The sequence below is a fragment of the Aristolochia californica genome, unplaced genomic scaffold, assembly GCF_029961685.1.
Source record: "Aristolochia californica isolate CCGP_79_NKW_82.1479 unplaced genomic scaffold, dmAriCali1.0.hap1 SCAF_5, whole genome shotgun sequence".
Lineage (NCBI taxonomy): Eukaryota > Viridiplantae > Streptophyta > Magnoliopsida > Piperales > Aristolochiaceae > Aristolochia > Aristolochia californica.
In genome coordinates, this window is record NW_027182214.1 from 43790756 (window position 1) to 43810282 (window position 19527).

The 19527-nt window shown below is 41.4% G+C and overlaps 2 protein-coding genes across 10 annotated transcripts; one reads left to right on the forward strand and one right to left on the reverse strand.

Moving 5' to 3' along the window:
- Positions 1 to 734: 734 nt before the first annotated feature.
- LOC137965659 (homeobox-leucine zipper protein ROC2-like) lies at positions 735 to 6546 on the reverse strand. 9 transcript variants are annotated; one of them, XM_068811948.1, is made up of 14 exons: positions 6302 to 6546; positions 6103 to 6165; positions 5672 to 5948; positions 4663 to 4883; positions 4457 to 4574; positions 4056 to 4244; positions 3516 to 3962; positions 3310 to 3411; positions 3002 to 3202; positions 2728 to 2902; positions 2067 to 2338; positions 1737 to 1832; positions 1265 to 1641; positions 735 to 1157 (listed from the first exon to the last, which is right to left on the reverse strand). In XM_068811948.1, the coding sequence occupies exons 3-13, from the start codon at positions 5765 to 5767 to the stop codon at positions 1270 to 1272; spliced, it is 2289 nt and encodes a 762-aa protein (XP_068668049.1). In that variant the 5' UTR covers positions 5768 to 5948; positions 6103 to 6165; positions 6302 to 6546; the 3' UTR covers positions 735 to 1157; positions 1265 to 1269. The 9 variants fall into 9 exon arrangements, with proteins under 9 accessions (XP_068668049.1, XP_068668054.1, XP_068668052.1 ...); XM_068811953.1 differs by lacking the exon at positions 5672 to 5948 and having other exon boundaries at positions 4663 to 4923; XM_068811951.1 differs by having other exon boundaries at positions 4663 to 4871; positions 5672 to 6165.
- Positions 6547 to 14509: 7963 nt separating this feature from the next.
- On the forward strand, positions 14510 to 15297 carry LOC137965404 (vascular-related unknown protein 1-like). Its single transcript, XM_068811695.1, has 3 exons — positions 14510 to 14866; positions 14980 to 15045; positions 15148 to 15297. Exons 1-3 carry the CDS (start codon positions 14531 to 14533, stop codon positions 15295 to 15297), a joined length of 552 nt encoding a protein of 183 aa, XP_068667796.1. The 5' UTR covers positions 14510 to 14530.
- The last annotated feature ends 4230 nt before the right edge of the window (positions 15298 to 19527 follow it).

Here is a 19527-nt window from a genome sequence, read left to right on the forward strand (position 1 = left end):
TTCCCTGTGGGAAACAAGCCTCGGCGAGGACGGGGTTGATAGGGGAGGGAAGATGGCCCAGAATACTTGACGAACTCAAGTCATCCCTTATCCCTATTTAACTAGGCTAGCAATTTTTACTTGAGTGCTGTAGGTTAGGATAACAATCAGAGGCGTGCACTTACATCAGAGATAAAAGAAAAGGAATGAAATGATTTCTCTCGACTGTGCTAAAAATTTGAGTATTTCTCAACTTTATCAGAAGCTGTCTGTGGTTACCATGAAGAGCTCGAGCTCAACCCAGATCTTTCATGGAAGATGGTTTTTTCCTGGTTCCTGGTGAACAGATCTTTCATGGAAGATGTTTTTTTTCCAACGTAACCGAGATCATTTCATGGCTCAACGTAATCATAACAACTAACATTTTCAGATAAGTAATAAGAAACCATACTTTTCGAAGGATTTGCGAATTATAGAAATCTGCTATACTCAGAAAACAGGTTATTCCACCCATTTCCACCGATACAACATGAGTGCGACGCTTCAACTTTAGAAACTCTACGGCACAACGAGAAATCTCTGCTCTCTTTTCCATCATCTCATCCATGGCCATTTAGCTTCGGGACAAGTTTCAGATAGCCATTTCGGCTATAACTTCAATTTCAGAATTTCTTACGTAAGACGTCTCAGAAGCAACTACTGAAGAGTTTCCCTCCAAATGATCCCTGTTTCTCTTTCTTGAAGAAAGCCAAAAATTGCTAGCCAAGAAAAAAACCCTTATGATCACATCAAAATAGAGAAGAAGGCACATTGAAAAGGAATACAAGCCCATGTCTTTTACTGGGTGCAGAGAACATTTCCCACCCATTTAAGCTATTAAACAGCGCAAAGAGAAGCAATTCACTAACAGCAGCAAACATATAACAGAAGTAATTACTCTCTTCAGAAAGAAGGTAAAAAAACTGAGAGGGCTCACTGAACAGCTTCTGTTTTTAAGTCAGTTAAGGGAAAGTCAATACCCGAACCAATACCCTTGCATGTTGGTGAACTGCAGAGAGGACCCTCGGATGCTTGCCTGGTCAAGCCCCTCAAACAAACACCACATTGCAAGGAGCATCTGAGGTGCGTTCTTGACTTCCCACTCTCAAAATTCACTCCAATTCAGTCTTCGATCTCTACTGCAACGAAGAAGATCAACAGAGAGGTCATCAGTATTCAATTAAGGTATAAAGATCTCCTGAGAAAGGAAGCTGCGTGCAGTTCTTGTAGTTTGAAGCTGTGATACCTGGTTCATGCGTTGTTGCATGAGACAGCAGCCTTGATCCTATCCACAGTACAGGTGATGAGACTGTTTACAGTCGCAACAGAGCCAAGGGAGAGTTTCGCAGTCGGGACAGAATCCACCAGTATCTGAAACGCCACAGTCAGGAGAGAACCGCCGGAGCCGACCTCCCCGATCTGTCCGGCATGCAGAGCCTGGTTGGGCCCGTCGGGGAGAATAGCGAACCCAGAAGGCAGAAGGGCAACATAATCCGGATCTCCGCCGTTTAAAACTACATTCATCGCAACTACGTCGACAGGAGCATAAATTACATAAGACCCAGTTGCATCTGTGCAGCTCTCCTGTAGTATCAGCATGTTGCTCTGGTTTGAATTCGAGCTCTGCGATTAACAACAAAGAGAAGAGAAGAGATCAGGATTACAGTTCAGAGCGAGATGGGTCTCCTGAGAGACACTGTTAGATAATGGGGACTTACATTTACCCGCAATAGGGAGACACAGTTGCCGGGATCTCTGCCATTTGCGATGTGAGTCATTTCTTGAACGCATCCTCCGTTGGAGAGGATGTCCCACTGCAGGAATCATAACAATTGCAACAACAGATGTATCAGTAAACTTGATTCTCAGTTCTCCATTTGAAATGAACAGTTCATTATATACCATTTGTAAAACGCTAATTCTCCTCAATAACTAATTACTACTGAATTAACTTGAAAGCCTATTTAATAAAAACATAAAAGAAAATACATCAAAAACCACACATGCACTCGAAGAGAAAATATCTGAAAATATAAACATATTTTTACCTCATTACGAGAATGTTCATCGCGAAGGAAATCAAAAACTCTCTTGGGTGGGACGGGTAGCCAGAAAGAAGTGGCAGCACTGAGAACAATACCAGGAGGCCTGCCAGGATCATCAACGCTCTTTCTGGTCATAACTCTTACTCCTTCAGCTCCACTTCCAGATAGTGTTGTCCATGTATGAGCTGTTGAAGCGCTAACGCCAGCACAGAAGCTTATAACCATCCTCTCTGCCAGCTTCAGCATACTCTTCCTTCCTTCTTGGTTGGTTATAACTGAGCAAATCAAAACATCAACGAACTCATTTATGAAATTGAGTTCATCAAGGAAACCTCTTCTGAAATTATTAGCATATGATCATTCTAATCCTCATCCATTCAAGACTATTCTTAATACTTCCCCTAAATTGTCGAACTTTAGTGGAAAATTCTTATTAGTCTATTTCTTTGATTCCATATTAAAGTTAGTTTTTAAGTCTACCTAACCGAAGTTAATGAGCTTAACATCTTTCCTCGAATTTAACTTTAACATAAATAGATTTGAGTTTTTATTAGAGGATGTTAAAGAATAGTCCCACGTGGATTAGTTAGTACAAAGATCTAATTGGCTAGTTATTTTTAAGATAGGCCTTGGACCAACTTCACAAAGGAAAGATGAGTCTTACTAGCCATATCGCCGGAAGGAATGTGGCTAGCCATTGCACTAGCAAGCCGTTCACATTGTCGATCAAGTGTTGCAACCCATCTCTGTGCTCCGAAGGCAAGGCCTGAATTCACAAGCGGCTTGTAGATGTTGTGAACAGATCTATCATCTACTTCAACGTGCTCGACCCAAGTCACCTGGCAATGGATATCAAGAAACCAAGTCAGAATGAAATCCAGGAGAAATGCAAGTAATTTGAAAGCTTCTAGTACGACTGTGATCAATCATTAATACACCTTAGAGTAGCCATTGGGCATTTCTTGAATCAAACAGCCTGATGGCCTTCTGCGACATCTCATCACAGGACTCGGGCGCAGACTGTCAAGTGAAACATCTACTACTGCCCAGGTTCCATCCGAATGCTGCTTACAGTACCTTACAAAGTAACTCTCTCGGGTTGGAACCAGTGGAGAAGCTACCTGGAACTCCGCCGTCATCTGGGGAAAACATAAAAGAAGATTTGATTAGAGTGAACAAGATCGTTTCTTGGTCCAAATTCATGTTGGGGAATTGCAGGAACCAGCGTGTAGAGAGAATCAGTTACCACTTGCAGAGCTCCGTTGTAGTTACCAGCTACTCCCGTTGATAGCACTTCCAGTGTTAGAGCTCTCGAGACAATTCCGGAGAAGATAGTTGACCATTGATTCTGAGAAATTCATGAAGAAGAGCTATTAATTTAGAGATATTATATGCTTAAGAAATGAAAAAGATGAATTGATGAGATTTATGAAGCCAGTTTATTGATCTTACCACATCCATTAAGATCTCAACCAGGTTAATATGGTTCATAATGACAACGGCTGTCTCCCGAGAAGCTTCTGATTTGAGGCCAAAAGGTTTTGGACCAATGCCCCTGGGAAATGTACGAAAATATTCTTCTTCGCTCAAGATCTCAATATTCTCGTCGAGGCCTGGAAGCCATAAAGGTTCCCCAAGCTGTGCCATCTGAATGAGCTCTTCCATGGCAGCCACAGCGAGCTCAATCACCATTGGCTTCTCTACCTCGGACTGACCACTGGATACAGATCTGAGAAGCTCGCCGGCTCCGTACAAGTCTCCTCCCATTCCCGGCTGAACTCCGAAGTTTCCTACCGCGAGGTCAAGGGATGAGCGAGAAGGAACCGAGGGGGGAACAAGAGGATAAGGCACCATTGGCTTCCCAACGTACTTAGCTGCAATCCCTGAAATTCGGTCGATCTGTAGAACCCAGCAACACAAGAAAGGTAAAGAGTACCCAAATGGAAATTAATGAACTAGAAGCAGATCGATAGCTCTGTAATACTCAACTACCTCTTCACGTAGACGAGCATTTTCAATCCTCAGGTGATGCTCATCGAAGGACATCTCTCCGAGAGCTGTTGGACCGCCGCAGTTGGGACAAGAGGCATTGCTGAGGGCATCTTTATACCGCAAGTTTTCTGCTCTGAGTTTCTCGTTCTCGGCTCTGAGCTGTGTGTTCTCATGGCGCTCGTGATGAGTCTGGCAAAGCCGAAAAAGGGGAAAACGCAGTTAGATAGAGGAAGAAGAAGCGTAGTCCAGTCACGACTGTAGAGCGGCAAACCAGAATAACATCTAAGCCATGAATTTAGGACTAGATAGCGTAACAGTACAGTAAATATTATCTTTTCGAATATCACAGAACGTGTTGAGAGGCTAATATGAAGCCAAGCACCACGGTGGAAGCGTTTTACCTTCATCTGAGTGCGCTTGTTTTGGAACCAGAACTTTACTTGCAGAGGTTCTAACCCTAACTCACGGCTCAACTCTTTCCGCTGCTTGTCGTCCGGGTGAGGACACTCTTTGAAGAAGCTACAGAAAAGGAATTAACCCATTTAGTAGAAGATGGAAAGAAGAAGAAGAAGAAGAAGATGAAAGTTGATTGGAGTTCCAATCTTACGATTCCATTTCCTGGATTTGGTGCTGGGTGTGGCGGTGGTAACGCTTCTTCCGGGGCCGTTGATTGGGATCTTGATCGTCTCCGGAGGCTCCTTCGATGTTTTCACTCCCGGATTTGCTCTCAAAATCTTCGTCTCTAATCTTCGCCATCTCGCTTTCTGGAGTTTGGCTCATCTCCAAGGGGTGGTTCTGACCGTCCAACATGTTTGGCTGGAACATTACCTACAGATCCTTAAGATTCCCAGGCTATAGATATTTCAATCTATCAACAGAAGGAAGATAACTATATTGAGAAAAAAGAAGACGGAACCAGGAGCAGATGATGATAAAAATGTAAATGAAGAGAAGGAAACGATAAAAAATCATCGAGAAAAGAATCTAAGGGAAGATTAACTCTCTGACTCTCCCTCTTCTCCTCAGACTACCCAACCGATATACTGTACACAAACAGACCGAAGACTACCCATTAATGGATCCAAAATTATTTGTTTCTTTCTCTTGTCTTTCATCAGAAAGAAAAAAGAAAGAGCGCGGAAAGGTGCAGATTGCTTAGAAATCTCTTCAGGGGAGCTGAAATTAAGAGATCCACTTACAGTAGATCAAATGATAAGCGATAAGAGGGTTGTTGGTAAGAAACTCCTCTATTGTTCAAATGGATCTCTTGCTTTATATGTCAGTAGAGAGCTCCAGCTCTGGCTCCCATGGAGTTCTCTTTTGGATCGCTCGCAATGGAGGTCAAAAGTATTCAGTATCGAGTTTATATATAAAGGGCAGCAGCGACCTCTCCTCCGCTGCACACACACCCACTTGCCAGAGAAGACCTTAACGCGCTTCCCGAATTTCGAGAAGGATTTTCCTCCAAAAGGATTAATGGTGTCCACTTATACACAAAGCCCCAGTATTTAGCCTAAAAGAAAAGAAGAATCTGAGGAGCGCAAGAGCAGAAGCATGCAAAGATGCTCAACAACTAAAAAATGGGAGAAAGTTTTCAGGGCCCTTGACGCGCTGACCTGACCAAGCGATAGCCCCGACGACCCAAATCCTGCTCCGACCTTCCCCATCATCGATGGCGCGTGTCTCGCCGGAATCACCATTCCGGCCGGCATGCTTCGGTTGACACAACCCAGAAACCCTAACAGGCTGATGGCCTCGTTCAAGTCTCACCCACTGCTGCTCTCTGTCGCTCCCCTCTTTATTTGTAGACAGATAAATTTGTCTTTTTTCTTTTACTGGAGCAGGTTTGATTAGATTCTCTGATGCATTGACCAAAGGAGAGGAAGTTTTGCCCTGTAATGAACTAGCAGAGGCGACTCAACGCCTTGTTTTCAAACGGGTCCAAGAGTTTCTCTGGTTCCCGTTACGTGCCAAGCAACGAGAGAAGGAGCAAGAGCAGAATAAGCTGGCAAAGGTTGACGAAAAGATCAAGAGAAAAAGGTCTCACAACAAACACGAAGCAAAACCCACGAAAGTCTCGGAATAATTTTCTTTTTCTTCCTCTTTAAACCTGCAAAAAGCCAGCATCAAAAGAAATGTAAGAGCTCGTTAGCAGAAGTGACGGGGAAAAAATGGTGGCTCGTCAAACTGCCACTCGCCTTACCCTTCTGAAAGCAGCGATCATTTTTCTTTTAAATACTACTTACTGATGTGAAAGTTTTGAAAAAAATTGCAACAGATCCTTTTGGAACTCTCGTCAGATCTGCTCTTTGAGCGTCGGAGTCACCGGAAAACCACCTTCTTCTTTTCTGAAGAGATCTCCGTAAAGAGCAGCGAGGTGGGTATGGTTAGAGGGAGAAAAAGACAGAAAGTCACCGGAAAAACGGAGGTGGGAGGAGGGAGAGAATAGAAAAAAAGAGGTTTTTGAGGAAGAAGAAAAGCAACAGGTGGAGAAGATGTGCCAGCGAGGAGTAATTGCAGAGCGTATTGAGAGGGTGCAATAGCATTTATTGAGAGGGAGAGGTGTTATTGCGAAGGTGAGAGAAAGAGAGTGAGAGGGGGCATCTGATGTTTAATTTCCCTCAAGGAGTCGGGTGAAACGAATGACGGCTACCAAACTCCACATTTCTCTACCATTTTTACTACATTATCAGAATCATTCTTATCATTTACCGTCTTCCTAATTCGCCTTCTTATTTCCATTACTGCACTCTTCTACAAAATCGTTTTCCTCCTAGAGCCTTCACAGTATTCTCACCATATCATCTCCACAATTAAGTTTTTTTCAAAAAAAAATTCCAATTTGCTGGTGAATTGAATGCATTTACGAATTACAACTGAGATTAAAGTTAATAAAAGTCATGTTTCAAAGTAGATTCTTTCTCCACAGATTGCATTTTAAACTTGGCAGCTCGACCGAATCATGATTTGATTCAAAGGTAACACGAACTGATCAGAGTATATTACTTAAATAGTTATTACAGCACCATGCGGGAAAATATTCAATAAAACCAGTAGCAGAACCCCAAGCTACCAGCCAAGATTCATTATTTCAAAACCAGTGCAGCCGCACTTCTGTATCTGTTGCAACTCTACGGACAAAACTTCATCATCTTCTTACCTTTAATAAACTTTAAACAAAACCCAGAAATATCCGTCCTACCCAGAATACAATCACATACGTAGCGCAGTAAAAACACGAAAAAGGGTTTCTTACTTCCGGGCTAGGGTTTCTGGGGAGAGAGAAATTGAGAGCGGAGGTAAGGGGTGACTGTATTCAGTATCGGGATTGGAATGGAGCCGAAGCAGAGGGAGAAAGCTGTATCAGCGTCTCGGCAATCTCCCATTAAATGAGCCTGACCACTCAGTGCCTGCATGGCTACTCCTCATTACTACGTTCATGCCTCCCTTGCATGTCCCAAAATTTCCTTCATTAATTACTTCCTCCGTTTAAGGCTCCCTCCATGGCCGTAAAACAACTCCTCCCCAGGAACGACGCAGGAAGCCGCCCCTTCGTCTTCGTCGTCGCCACCATTTGAAACACTTCCCACTGGGCCCCACATCATAACCATTTTCTCTTTTAGACTTTGCTTTCTCTGTATTAATGGCACTCTTATCTTAAACCTTCCCTACTTTCTTCAATGAAGGGAGAGTTTGGAATTCCAATGGGACCCTCGTTGATAGGGTTTACTCTATTCGTATCTGATACTAAATCACATAGGTTATCGAAAAAAATTATTTTCTGTTGTTTGGCATAAGAGAATCATTGAGAGAAAAGAAACATCTTTTCTTTTCTTTCTTTTCTCTTTGTCTTCCTCTTCCGTTCCTTTTCGTTTCTATCCACTTTCTCTGTTCCAAACACAGCCTAAGAAATGAGTTAAAAGCACATTTTTTAATGATGAAAAATATTTGTCCCAAATGTAACTGAATATTTTGTAATAAATATATGTAACATATCCCCGTTTCATGCTTCATCAAAACGACATTAAATAATGGTAATAGCAGGAAAAGGATTTATATCTCTTTCCAGGAAGAAATCTGCTCCGAAAGAAGCAAACTGATACTGGGTTTCTTTTTTCTTACGGTAATTAGGGTTCCCTTTTCTCGCCTAGAAAAGACTGATGGGAATGTGAGCATGTCGCCTCTCTCTCCCCCTTCTTTTGGATTCTCGCACTGAACTAAAGCTTTAACTTCGGAGGGAAATAAATGAGAGCTCTCGTGATCATAGGCTCCACTTTCCTCTTCATTCTCGCACGATCTTCAAACTTAAAACTGAAATAAATATGAGTTTTTGTCATCATGAAAGGTACTACACCCAGTACCCTCCTAGTGCTTAAAATTTTCAGCACAGGAAACCACCTGGCTTTTTTTGTGATTCAGTAATGTTCTTATTAAAGATAGAGCTCAGATTTGTCGGAAATTAATGGGAAAACCTCACTTATCCGGTTAAAAAGGATTAATGGGAAAACATTTGAGAATCAAATGAAAAACGATGTAAAAGTCATGAGGATTGGAGGAGAAAGAGGGTGCAATCACCATCCATCACACCCTGGTAGCTTGTTCTTTCAATACGGTGGGCTCCATTGAGCCACACGCATGTGTATTTCCATGAATGTTGAAATGAAGAACGAAGAAAGGGTCCTGGATCAGAGAGTCTTAGCTCGAAGCAGCTTGTTTTTTTTCCCAAGGCAAAACCCTGAAAGAGAACTGCTTTTCATGGCGGACTCCCCTCCCCTGTACTGACCTGTTCTTAATTTTCTTTTGTCCAACAGAAAACAAACCCAAGTAATTCCTGTGGGCCCCGGCTTGATGATTGATGAGGGGACGGGATTAACGGCAACCCAACTACCCGATGAGAGGTGGCGAATTCATATTCCCGTGGAATGGTTTTCTGCCGATTTTGATGTCTGGATTCTGACCGCGCTTCTCTCGACCGGTTTGACTCTGCTGAAAAGCGACTTGGTCAAGTCAAACGCGGTGGACAAAGTTCCCTTTTCCCTCTTGTTGGGGGAACGGAGTCAGGAATAAAGCGGTCCGGATTTGGTGGCGGTGAGTGACGGAACGGAAAAAGTCCAAAAATACCATCTGGTGTGGGCCTGCCTAGTAGTGGGCCCCGTAATTGAATAATAAATAATAAAGGATTAATTAACAGCCGTAAACACAAGAAAGGCAGGCTAGAAGCATCCATGTTTAATGGGCCCTATAAAGACCATCACACAACCGAGAGAGTTGGTTAGGCCCTCTAAATAAATACCCACTCTGCATCGAGCTTGTTCTTCCTTTCTATCCTGCCCTGAAGCCGGAGGACGATTAGGAGACTGCACCGGCAGGGATTCTAGCAGCCACTAAACTGTTGTTGCAGCTAGTTAGTATATCGTATTTCTCCTTCTAACTGCAACACAAGATCAAGCTCAAATTCTTGCAACGGTTCTCAAGATTTGCATATGGGCGATTGGGATAGAGAGAGTAGGAACGGACTACTTGGCCTGCTCAAGGGCAACTGGAATGAGTGAGTTGGAACGGGCAAGTAGGACCGACTCAACCCGTCCGATTCGACTTGGAAATTAAATCTCGTTACCACTTTCCATATGCTTTCAATTTTTATTTTTATTTTGATGTCATCTTCGACCTCCAACCATACACAAAGAGAGAGTACCTCGATGGCATCCACTTTGGGGTCTCCGTTAGTTGAAAAATCAATTAGCTTACTCACTGAGTTACTTCCATTGGCGACACTGGTTACAAAAATCAATTGAGATGAAGATCAAAGAGGAAAAACATCGAATAAAAAACAAAAACTTACCTCAAAGGGCAGATTGCAGTCCCATTCGCATCGCCAACACCGATTTATGTCCGATTTTCCCCAGCCCGAATCCCTAAATCTTTTCCCCGAACTTCGAAGTTGTCGCTGATGATTCCTTGATTCCCGTATCCCCAAACGCCGAAGTGTCGCTGCTGAATCCTTAATTCCCAAATCCCTGAAACTTCGTTAACGAGCCAGTTCGCGAACTTTTGAACCAAACCGTGATTCGCTTGAGCTCGGCTCGTTAACTTAAACGAGCCTCAATCTCGATCTCGAATTCAATTTGAGATCGAGATAAATCAAATCGAATCGAACTGTGCCAAGCTCGAGCTACTCGCAAACCAACTCAGTTTAATGCCACCCCTACATACATGTGAAGAGGAGTGTTAACGAATTGTTCGGCATGTATTAGTAGTGCTAAGATTTAAGTTTAAACTAACTTAGAAATAGTCTCACATGGATTATTACACATGTGAAGTTAGGTTCAAGGTCATCACAAAATGACTAGCAACTTAGTAAAAAAAAATTCTCACTAATAAACTCAATATCTTTTTACTTATTAATCTATGTAAGACTATTTCTTAACAACCATGTCTGCATCACGTACCGTCCCCAGGAGTGCCCTGTTTATCTTCTTCATGTATCTCTTTCCTCTTTTTTTTTTTTTTGTTTTTTTGTTTGCTTTCTGTTGGAATTTGTGTTTGTATCGACCGGGCCAATCCTTGTATAAGATCCGTGGGGTTGCTTTCCTAAAAGGTTCGAGCCTTTTAGCGCACTGGTTTCAACATGGTATCAGAGCAGGTTGGTCCCAAGTTCGAGTCCCGCTCCCACCGAATTTTGTCCCAGGTATTTCTGGTGAATTTGTCCTGGGTTTTTCCAGGAGTTTGTCCCGGGTTTTTCCGGTGAATTTGTCCACGGGTTTTCCCGTGCGGGGGAGTGTTGGAATTTGTGTTTGTATCGACCGGGCCAATCCTTGTATAAGATCCGTGGGGTTGCTTTCCTAAAAGGTTCGAGCCTTTTAGCGCACTGGTTTCAACACTTTCCAACGTATTTCGAACTAAAGCTTTGAATTTACTTCAATGAAAGCTATTTTTTCTGCTCAATTCTTTTGCTTGGAAATATCACAGTATCAAAAATGCGCTTTCCTCACGAGGGACTGACCGACGAGTGGCTATAGAGAGCTAACCCATACCCATATTGGATTCGAGCAGAGCGCATACCCATATTGGATTCGAGCAGAGCGGAGGGAGAAACGACAACATCAGTTAATCAATCAAGCAGAAGAGGTAATCTGCATTATCAGCATCAGAGCGACCATTTTTGGGCATTTCTTTCTTTGCAATTTATTCCTCCATTTTTTGCTTCTTCTTAACTGCTGTTTTTTGTTTCTGGAATTTGAGAAACTTTCGTGTGTCTAGGTGACTTTCTAGCAAACATGGCAAGAGCAGCAGTGTTGATCGACGTCGGAAGCCATAGAGTTGCTATCATCAACATCTCCAATCCTCCTATTAATATGTTAGCTCCGTCAAGCGAGCTCCATTTTTTGCTTCTTCTGAACTACTGTTTTTTGGTTCTTATCTTGAGACCAACTCTTCCTTCTCTTTTATGAGAACATTGAAACAAAAACAATAGGACTCAGGGTTTCTTGAGCCGCCACGGAAAAACGCGTATTAATCTTTGTTGAATTAAAAAATCGATATTGGCCATCCATTTTGGTTAACGGTCCTGACTCGTGAAATCAATCAGCTACCCAGCTGATTCCATGGTGGCATGTTACTCTTTCCTCTTCTCTCTGACTGGTAAGATATAGAAGTCAAAATCTGTTCGTATGAAGTGTCTTGATCGAATAAGATGCTTTCCACGAGCTTAAATTGTCGCTCCACAACATGTAATGTTCTATGCTCACCAGACCATTCTTCCTCCTATCAAAATCGTGTTTTGTACCTCAAAATTTATGATTTAATTGAACCACATTCATCTCTGGTTTTAATATGATTTCGTCACTCTCTGTCCCTCAAATGATAGAACTGAAGGAAGATCCAAGGATCGTTTTTGCAGACAACACCTCCATCGCTGGATGAAGAAGAGTCAGACCGGAAGTGGAACAGTGAAAGTAACATCCCTTACTTCGCCCCTCGACCAGATTCCCGGCAGTGTGAGTGTTGCCTCTGCCTCTTTAATACTCGTAGCCATCAATAACCATGCACATCCTCGACATTTCTTGCGGTCACTGCTGTCTACGGCCTTGGTCCATCAGAAGGTGAGGTTTTCACGAGGGAGAAAGAGACAGAAGCAGAAACAAAGGAACAAGAGTACCGAACGGCCTCTGTGGATTGTTGGCAGCTTATTCAACTTTATTTGAAACAGATATTAAAGAGCTGATCAGGGGAGTTCTACAGGCCTGGATAAGTTCAAACTCGTTTCATGGTTTTGCCAGTTAATTCCATGAATGGGACTTCATTTGTTCGCTAATCGAATGGTACCTCGAATCCGGTTTCAGAAATTTCCGTTTCGTGGAGATTATTAATACTTTGTGAGTTTGATGCGACGGCCATGGTTATGGAAAAGTGAAATTTATGCATTCAAACATATTCGTATCTCGAATCAAGGCAAGGAAATTGATTGTCATGTTTCATTTTGCTTTCTGAATCTCATTCCCCAGAGGCCACAGCGAGGGTGGCAATCTTATTTTATTCGTGCCTTTTTCTGTCTTCAGTCTTCCCTCACACCTTATCGTAAGTCTCGATTCTTGAAAGCCAGATACTGGACATGAGGCCGGGCTGTGGCGAGTGATTTCGAAACGACTCACCGTGTTGTGGGTCGAGAGAAGAGGCGAGGAAGTCGTATCAGAAGAGAAAGAAGGGACGGTGGACGTAGCGAGGTCAGAAAGACATAATGTCGCCGGAGGTCGGACGTTTGATATGTACCTGTGTCGGGGGTGGTTAAATGACCATCTTTTCGTCGCAGGCGCATGTGCACGCATGTGCAACTCCGATCTTTCTATTCCTCATTTCCTCTCCTCCGCCACCACGTGCACCGTATCGCCAACACCCTCCGGCCTAGCCCACCTTGATTGAGTCTCCAACCCCACCTTTCCTCCCCTCTTCAAAGACCACGGTCTTCTCTTGATTTTCCCTTTCTCTCGATTCTGGCCCGGCCAAAACAAAATATGCACAGATAATGTTTGTTTTAATTCCCCAACAAGGTTGATGGCTCCCACTTCTTTAAAAACACATGCTGACCCATCAGGTAGTTAGTTTCCGCCATTATCTCTACACTCCACTTCTGATTCTCATTCCGTCTGAGGGGTTGCTTTACCGAGTAATTTGGTGAAGCGGACGGAACCCATCTTGGATTATTGAAGCTGAAGATGTCAAAAAGGTCAGCTACTTGTGTCAATCATGGCTGGAGATATAAAAGAGGATGCTGATGTAGTCTTGTCTGTATACTAAAAGGTAAGAGGTGTAACTAGGGGACATGGTAGCTAGATAAAAAGATGACAGAGAGGATGTTTAGATGGAGCAGGGCAAGGGTGGGTCACGAAGAGACATGGATGGACACCAACCCCTCGCACTTATTGCCGCGTTTGTGAGCCTCCTGCAATGGTGACAATCGGGATCAGTCTCTGTGAGAATTAGAAGAGCTTTTGAAAGCCATTTATTGATTCAATAGAAGAAAGATTAACGAGTTTGAATAGTTGCAGTCCTGGTTTGAATATCACTAAACAACCTTAAATCATCTGCTGTCCTAATTTCTCCAGCCGAGGAATGAACTGTGCTGTCATTAATGTAAGCAAATCCCATCGTTTAATAACAGATTTCGAGAACTCCATATCCATCAAAGATTATGTTCTCAATTAGATAAACCAAAGACATGGCAACAGAAGCATTAACTAATAGTGTTGTTTCTTCAACACCTCCCATGGCCTAAGGTCTTCTCCAATCATGAACCTCAAAAGTAAAATAATATAAGAATCTCATTCCAAGTAATGTGTTTTTTCATTAGTTATTTCCTGCCCCAAGTCAATCCAAATGGATGGTGGGGGCGGAGCAGTGTTTTTCAACGGATTAGAAGAAAGAAGCCACCCTCTTCTGCTAAGAACTTTCTTTGGAATTTCTTGTGGCAGAGGAGGCTTACTTTGAGACTGAAAATAAATATATAATCACCCCTTTGTATGTTGATGGGGCAGAGTGAGTGGAGTCTCGTGTATATGGCGGGTCCCATGTTTGACATGGAAACAACTGGTGAAAGCCAAGCTTTTGGCCGTAAAGCGTGAACCAGGTTACAGTGGCTCCACAGAGTCCTTTCATGGCAGATAAACAGAAGGTGAAAATTAAAACTCAGAAAAGGCATCGTCAATGGCCGCTTAATGGGTTAATGGCCCCTCTCTTGTGCTTTCTTGTGGTACGTTTTCCTGCTTTCATCGTCAGCCTAGTCTTTTGTTTCAACTGCTGATTTTAACTTCCCCAACTCCCAGGGGACCCATGCAGTTTTCTTTATAGTTTTTTTTTTTTTTTTCTTTTTTCACGGCTTCTTCATCCTGTGTTCCTCCTGTTATAAAAGCCCAGGTCTTCTCAGAACCAGGCGAGGCCGCTTGCATATATATACCTCTTCTCTTTTCGTTCAGGGCTCTATGGATCCATCGAGAAACAGGGCTTCCCCATCTTCCATGGAGAGAGGAGCAGCTTGTTCTGAGGAGAGTGGATGGACTATGTATTTTGAAGATTTCTTGTTTTCGGGAGAGAACGATAGAGCATCAAGCGAGCGTTCTTCTGGGCTCTACGGAAGCTCTTCTTTAGTCTCTGATGCCGCTTCTTGTGCTGCATGGGAAGTATTGAATCATCAGAACGAGCCTCTGGGCCTGCAGGAGAGCTGTAAGAAGTTGAGCTTCAAGAAGAAGAGAACTAGAGGTGCGCGGAATGATGAGGATTTGGAAGACACTGCTAGTTCTCCTGCTAATAGTCCCAAGGTCAGGGAAAGAAAATAATGATTTTATTTATTTTTCATTTTGAATCGAAGCCCAAAGCTATATCTCCCGTTGATGCTTATTCATTACATCTGGTTTAATTTTTTTCTTACCAGGTCAGTATTTTGAAACAATTTGACATGAATCATAGGAAGGGAATCCATGTTTCGAAAACTTCTCAGGTCTGACTGCATGTTAGTTCTGCTTTGGGTGTTTTGATAGTGCTTATGTTCTCGCTTTCTTTCCATTGGGTAATAATTATTTTTTTGGTTCCGCAATTGCAGGAAGAGATTGGTTATGCTAAACCTTCGGAGCTGCAGATGGATGGGAGAAGCAATTTGGGTTTTGCTCAGCGAGGAAATGAATTTACAGAACTAAAGAAAAAGGGTCTTTGTCTCGTGCCCATATCAATGTTAGCAAATTATATCAGATAATCTCTATGATCTATAAAGTTTTCATTATCAAATCTCTCTCTTTTCGTGATGATCTGAAGCTCCTTCATGACTGCAAGACTGATTCCCTGTTGAAACCATCCAGAAAAAAATTCTTTTTTGATCTGGGATTGAGCCTTACCAACTGGAAAAATCAGAACCTTATCCAAATAATCATCATACGCAGGAAGCAACAGAACGCGTGGGTTCTTGTGTCATCATAAAATTTTGTTGTTCAACTCCTAACTGACTTTTTCTTCCTGAGAAAAAAAAAAAAAAAACAATAAATTAACCTCTCTTTTGTGGATCACATCAAAGTCCCTTTTTTCATCTGTTCTCTCCGTATGGAAGAAGACGAAAAACCATTCGTCTTCATACAAGTAAATAAGCATCGTCCTCTGAAACACAATGAATTTCAGTACTCCTGTACTTTTTTTTTTTTGTGAAACAAGTAAGAGCTTTTTTGGTTATTTAAATCTATCGCAGAATCAATACCAAAAGACGTAACCAGATGCTTCCATCGTTGTTTGCAAAAAGAAAACTGATTCTTTGTAGCTTAGGCGTGTTTACCAAATAAAAACTATTGCGTGATTAGAGAAGCAAAAGCTTTATCGTAAGATTAGTTCAGACAGTGCTTTCAGTTAGGTTTCTCACATAGATACTGTATTCTTTGCAGCCGAGACAAGTGGCAATAGTTTTTTCTTTTGGAAAATCCTTGTGAATTCTTCCATTCTGGTTTTGATTCCTATGTTTCTAGCCTCGCAAATTCGGCCGGTTGGTGAACAAAGAAACCGTGATCTTTACGTTAACTTGACATGAAGGAAGAAACAAAAAGTAAATCCATAAAATAAAAGACCGAATATGTATTCCTTGAAAGCGAGTATACCAAATTCAGAACTGATGCCAAAAACAGTGTTGGGTGAAAGAAGAACATCTTATTTGCTTTGCGTAAGCATGTAATCAGTACTTTTTAACTTAATTGAGCAAATGATAGTCGGTTTCTTTCCAGGAAATGAAAATGAAGAACGAGTCCATCATCCTCAGTCCCAACCGAGCACTACTGAAATCTAAACTAGGCTTTTACAAGAAAATGATATGAAAAAAATGCAACACTCAGAATTATGCGTTTAACCTAATACTTTTTTTTGTTTGTGTAAATTTTAGGCATTGGGAGAATTTTCACCCCAATTCTTTCTCTTAAAATGGGTCAAAAAAACATTTTTTGATAGAAAAACTAATTTATATTTTTACAATAACACAAACGGTCTCCTTTCTGTAATCTGATAGAAAGTAGAAAAGATATAAAAAGCACAAAAACAACCTAGTATTTTAGACAGAAACATCGTCTTCATACCATGTTTAGTCGTCTGAAAATGTCTGCTTGCACTGTAATGGAGGAGAAGAACAGGAAGGGGCGTCGTTTTTATATCATTGAAGTGCTTTTCTTATTAGCAGAAATAACTCTTCTTGATACGGAAATTCATCTGTCTGTACCAGGCCTTTTAATTTAGAGCAGGGAAGGGAAGACCCCTCCATGTGCAGAGGCATTGAGTCAGGCTTGTACGAAATTGGAATGATTTAAAATTTCAAGACATTGGGTGGGAATCCTTTTGAGTTCTCAGCTTGACTCGTCTTCCTCCCTCTTGTACCAAATTTTCTTGATTGAAGAATCATTCCATCGTCTACTTTTATTATATTGACTTATATGACTTAGCTTTCCATATTTTGCCATGTTAGAGGGTCCAACTTTGAGTTTACACTGGACCACAGTGAAACAGGGAATGGTGCCCTTATTAGCCGTTTACTATTTTTCAGGATTGACCTATTATTCTCTTAGATGTAGAGATAGTCTTCAGTTTTAATCACTCTCTATTTTGATGGTAAAAAAAAAAGGGTTTAAGGAATTGGGATCTATGATTCTCTATTGAAGAACTTCTGAATAGGCAAGACACTGAAATTTGATCGCCATGGCTAGAGGTTTCATGAGCCACAACTCAAAATGAGAAAGAATAAGATTCTTACACACATGAAAGAACAGCTTTATGTTCATCTTGAGATGCAGCTTAGGAGATGTTACAGGCCATTTTTTACCACATGAATGAACACCTCTGATTTGGTTTCTCTTCAAGGGTTATTCAGTGGACCGAATAGGTTTCTGAAGTGCACTCTTTTTTTATTTCAAAATTTCCCTGCTCTCAGTTGGGCTAGTCAAAAGGGTAATGAAGTACTAAACAAACTGGTTTTAGTCAATCAGATGATCAAAAGGGTGATTTTTTGTTTGATTTTAATTGTCTCTTGTCTGAAAAGCTATTAAAGAAGAAATCACTTGATCTAATGATGTTTAAAGAGGATCACGATAGCTAAAGTGTTTAAACGTAGGAAATTTACATCAGAGTTTGCTAATTAGTTTACGGCACCAATCTGAAGCTAAAACTGTATGATGCACTATGGAAGGAGCAGAAATAGTTTTTTAGAACTGGTATTGGCCAGGCTCCGACCACCTGTTTGAGGAAACAAATAAACAACAGAAATGAAATCAATGTTCTACTCCGATCAAATCATTGCCACACAATACATGAATATAAAGAAGAACGATTTCCAAACATGTTTTCGGGAAACCAACTCTTCAATCATACAAGATTTATTCATCCATCCATGCCGACAGCTAAATTCGGAGAAAAATAAATGGAGATACAGAATCTTAGAGCAAGCTAATACATCTGAAACCTACCCAAACCACCCAAATCCATTTATCAACATCAACAGATCGTTAATCATCATTTTCAATATTATCTGCAACTACTATCTGCTTCGAATAATTAATCTGAAAGGCGTCTTGAGTCGTTCTCTTTCATGGTGTACTTCAGTAGGACTCGCTTTTTATGCATTGAAGGCGTTCATACAAACACGAAGCTGTTTTCTTCTACGAAGCTCTTTGATCTTTAATGGTGATTGACGCCAGTAAAAGCATTGAATGCTGCACATGACTGCTTTTATATGGTTTACTTTGTTCTCATCCCGTGACATCGTAAGCAATCGGGAGTTGAAAACGAAGACATGATTGTAACAGAATGGGTTTCAACTACCCACTGAATAAACAAAGATGAGACAGAAGTCGCAGATGACTGACAGGAGTTAAATCTGATTTTCAGACTTCAACTAGCTTTGGGCACATGTGGTTCATATGGAGGAAGAAGATGATGAACTATTATATTTTTGAAGAAAGCTCCAAAATGAACTCTTCACTTTGGGGCCACTGTGATGCAAACCAGACAGGCCAGCCACCGGACCTTACCATGAACGGACCATGACGTGATTTCTATACAAATCAGGATGGTGATACCCCGCTTTAACGATATGGCCATGGCCGCACCACCCAGAGACGGTACAGAGGAAGAGGTTCCTTTCTGTTTTAGAATACTGCTGTTTTCGTCATCTTCAACATATCAAAAAATTATCTGGTGGATTGCAGGGTTCGGTAGTGGAATGATGTAAGCATGTAAGGGTGGAGGAATGATGGGCGGAGACTTCTTTTCTGGGTTCATCGGAAAATGAGAGATTTAAGGCAACGATCAAATCATCCAGCTCTCTTCGCGATTGCGGTTGTGTCTGTCCTTGTTTGGATTGCAGGCGTCGCACTGAAATCTACCATGCAGGGAAGGTTGGGGTTGCAGAATTGTAGGTATGGCAGCTAGGGAGGACGAAGCCTGTTGAAAAGGATGAGAAAGCTTGCTTGATAACAAATATATTATTAATATATAATAATAATATTACCTTTATTTTTCATTAAAAATAAAAAATAAAAGAACTCAAATCAATATGAATTCATGAACATTACAAGGGATAACAAATAATTATATAATAAGTTTAAATCAAAAGGTTTGAGTACAAGTATAAAAAATAGGGTGCACTTAGCTTAGATAAACTTAGATCTATATTCCTTTTTTTTAAATAAATATAAGTAAAAGTAAAAAAAATTAGCTCTAGAGTAGGGTGGATATGGGTCAAGTTAAATAGGAAACCAATCTAACCCCACTTAACCTAATTTTAGGTGAGTAGCCAGGTCCAAGGAGGTTGGTTTAAGAGATTCTTTCTCACCTCCTAGTGAAGGGATGGAGTGAAGAGAAAAAACTCCATGTCATATATGGACATGCTTCCTTGTCCATAACCTAAACTTGACATGAAAGGTCTAATCATAACTTATTCCTCATATTTTATGAATGATATTTGTGT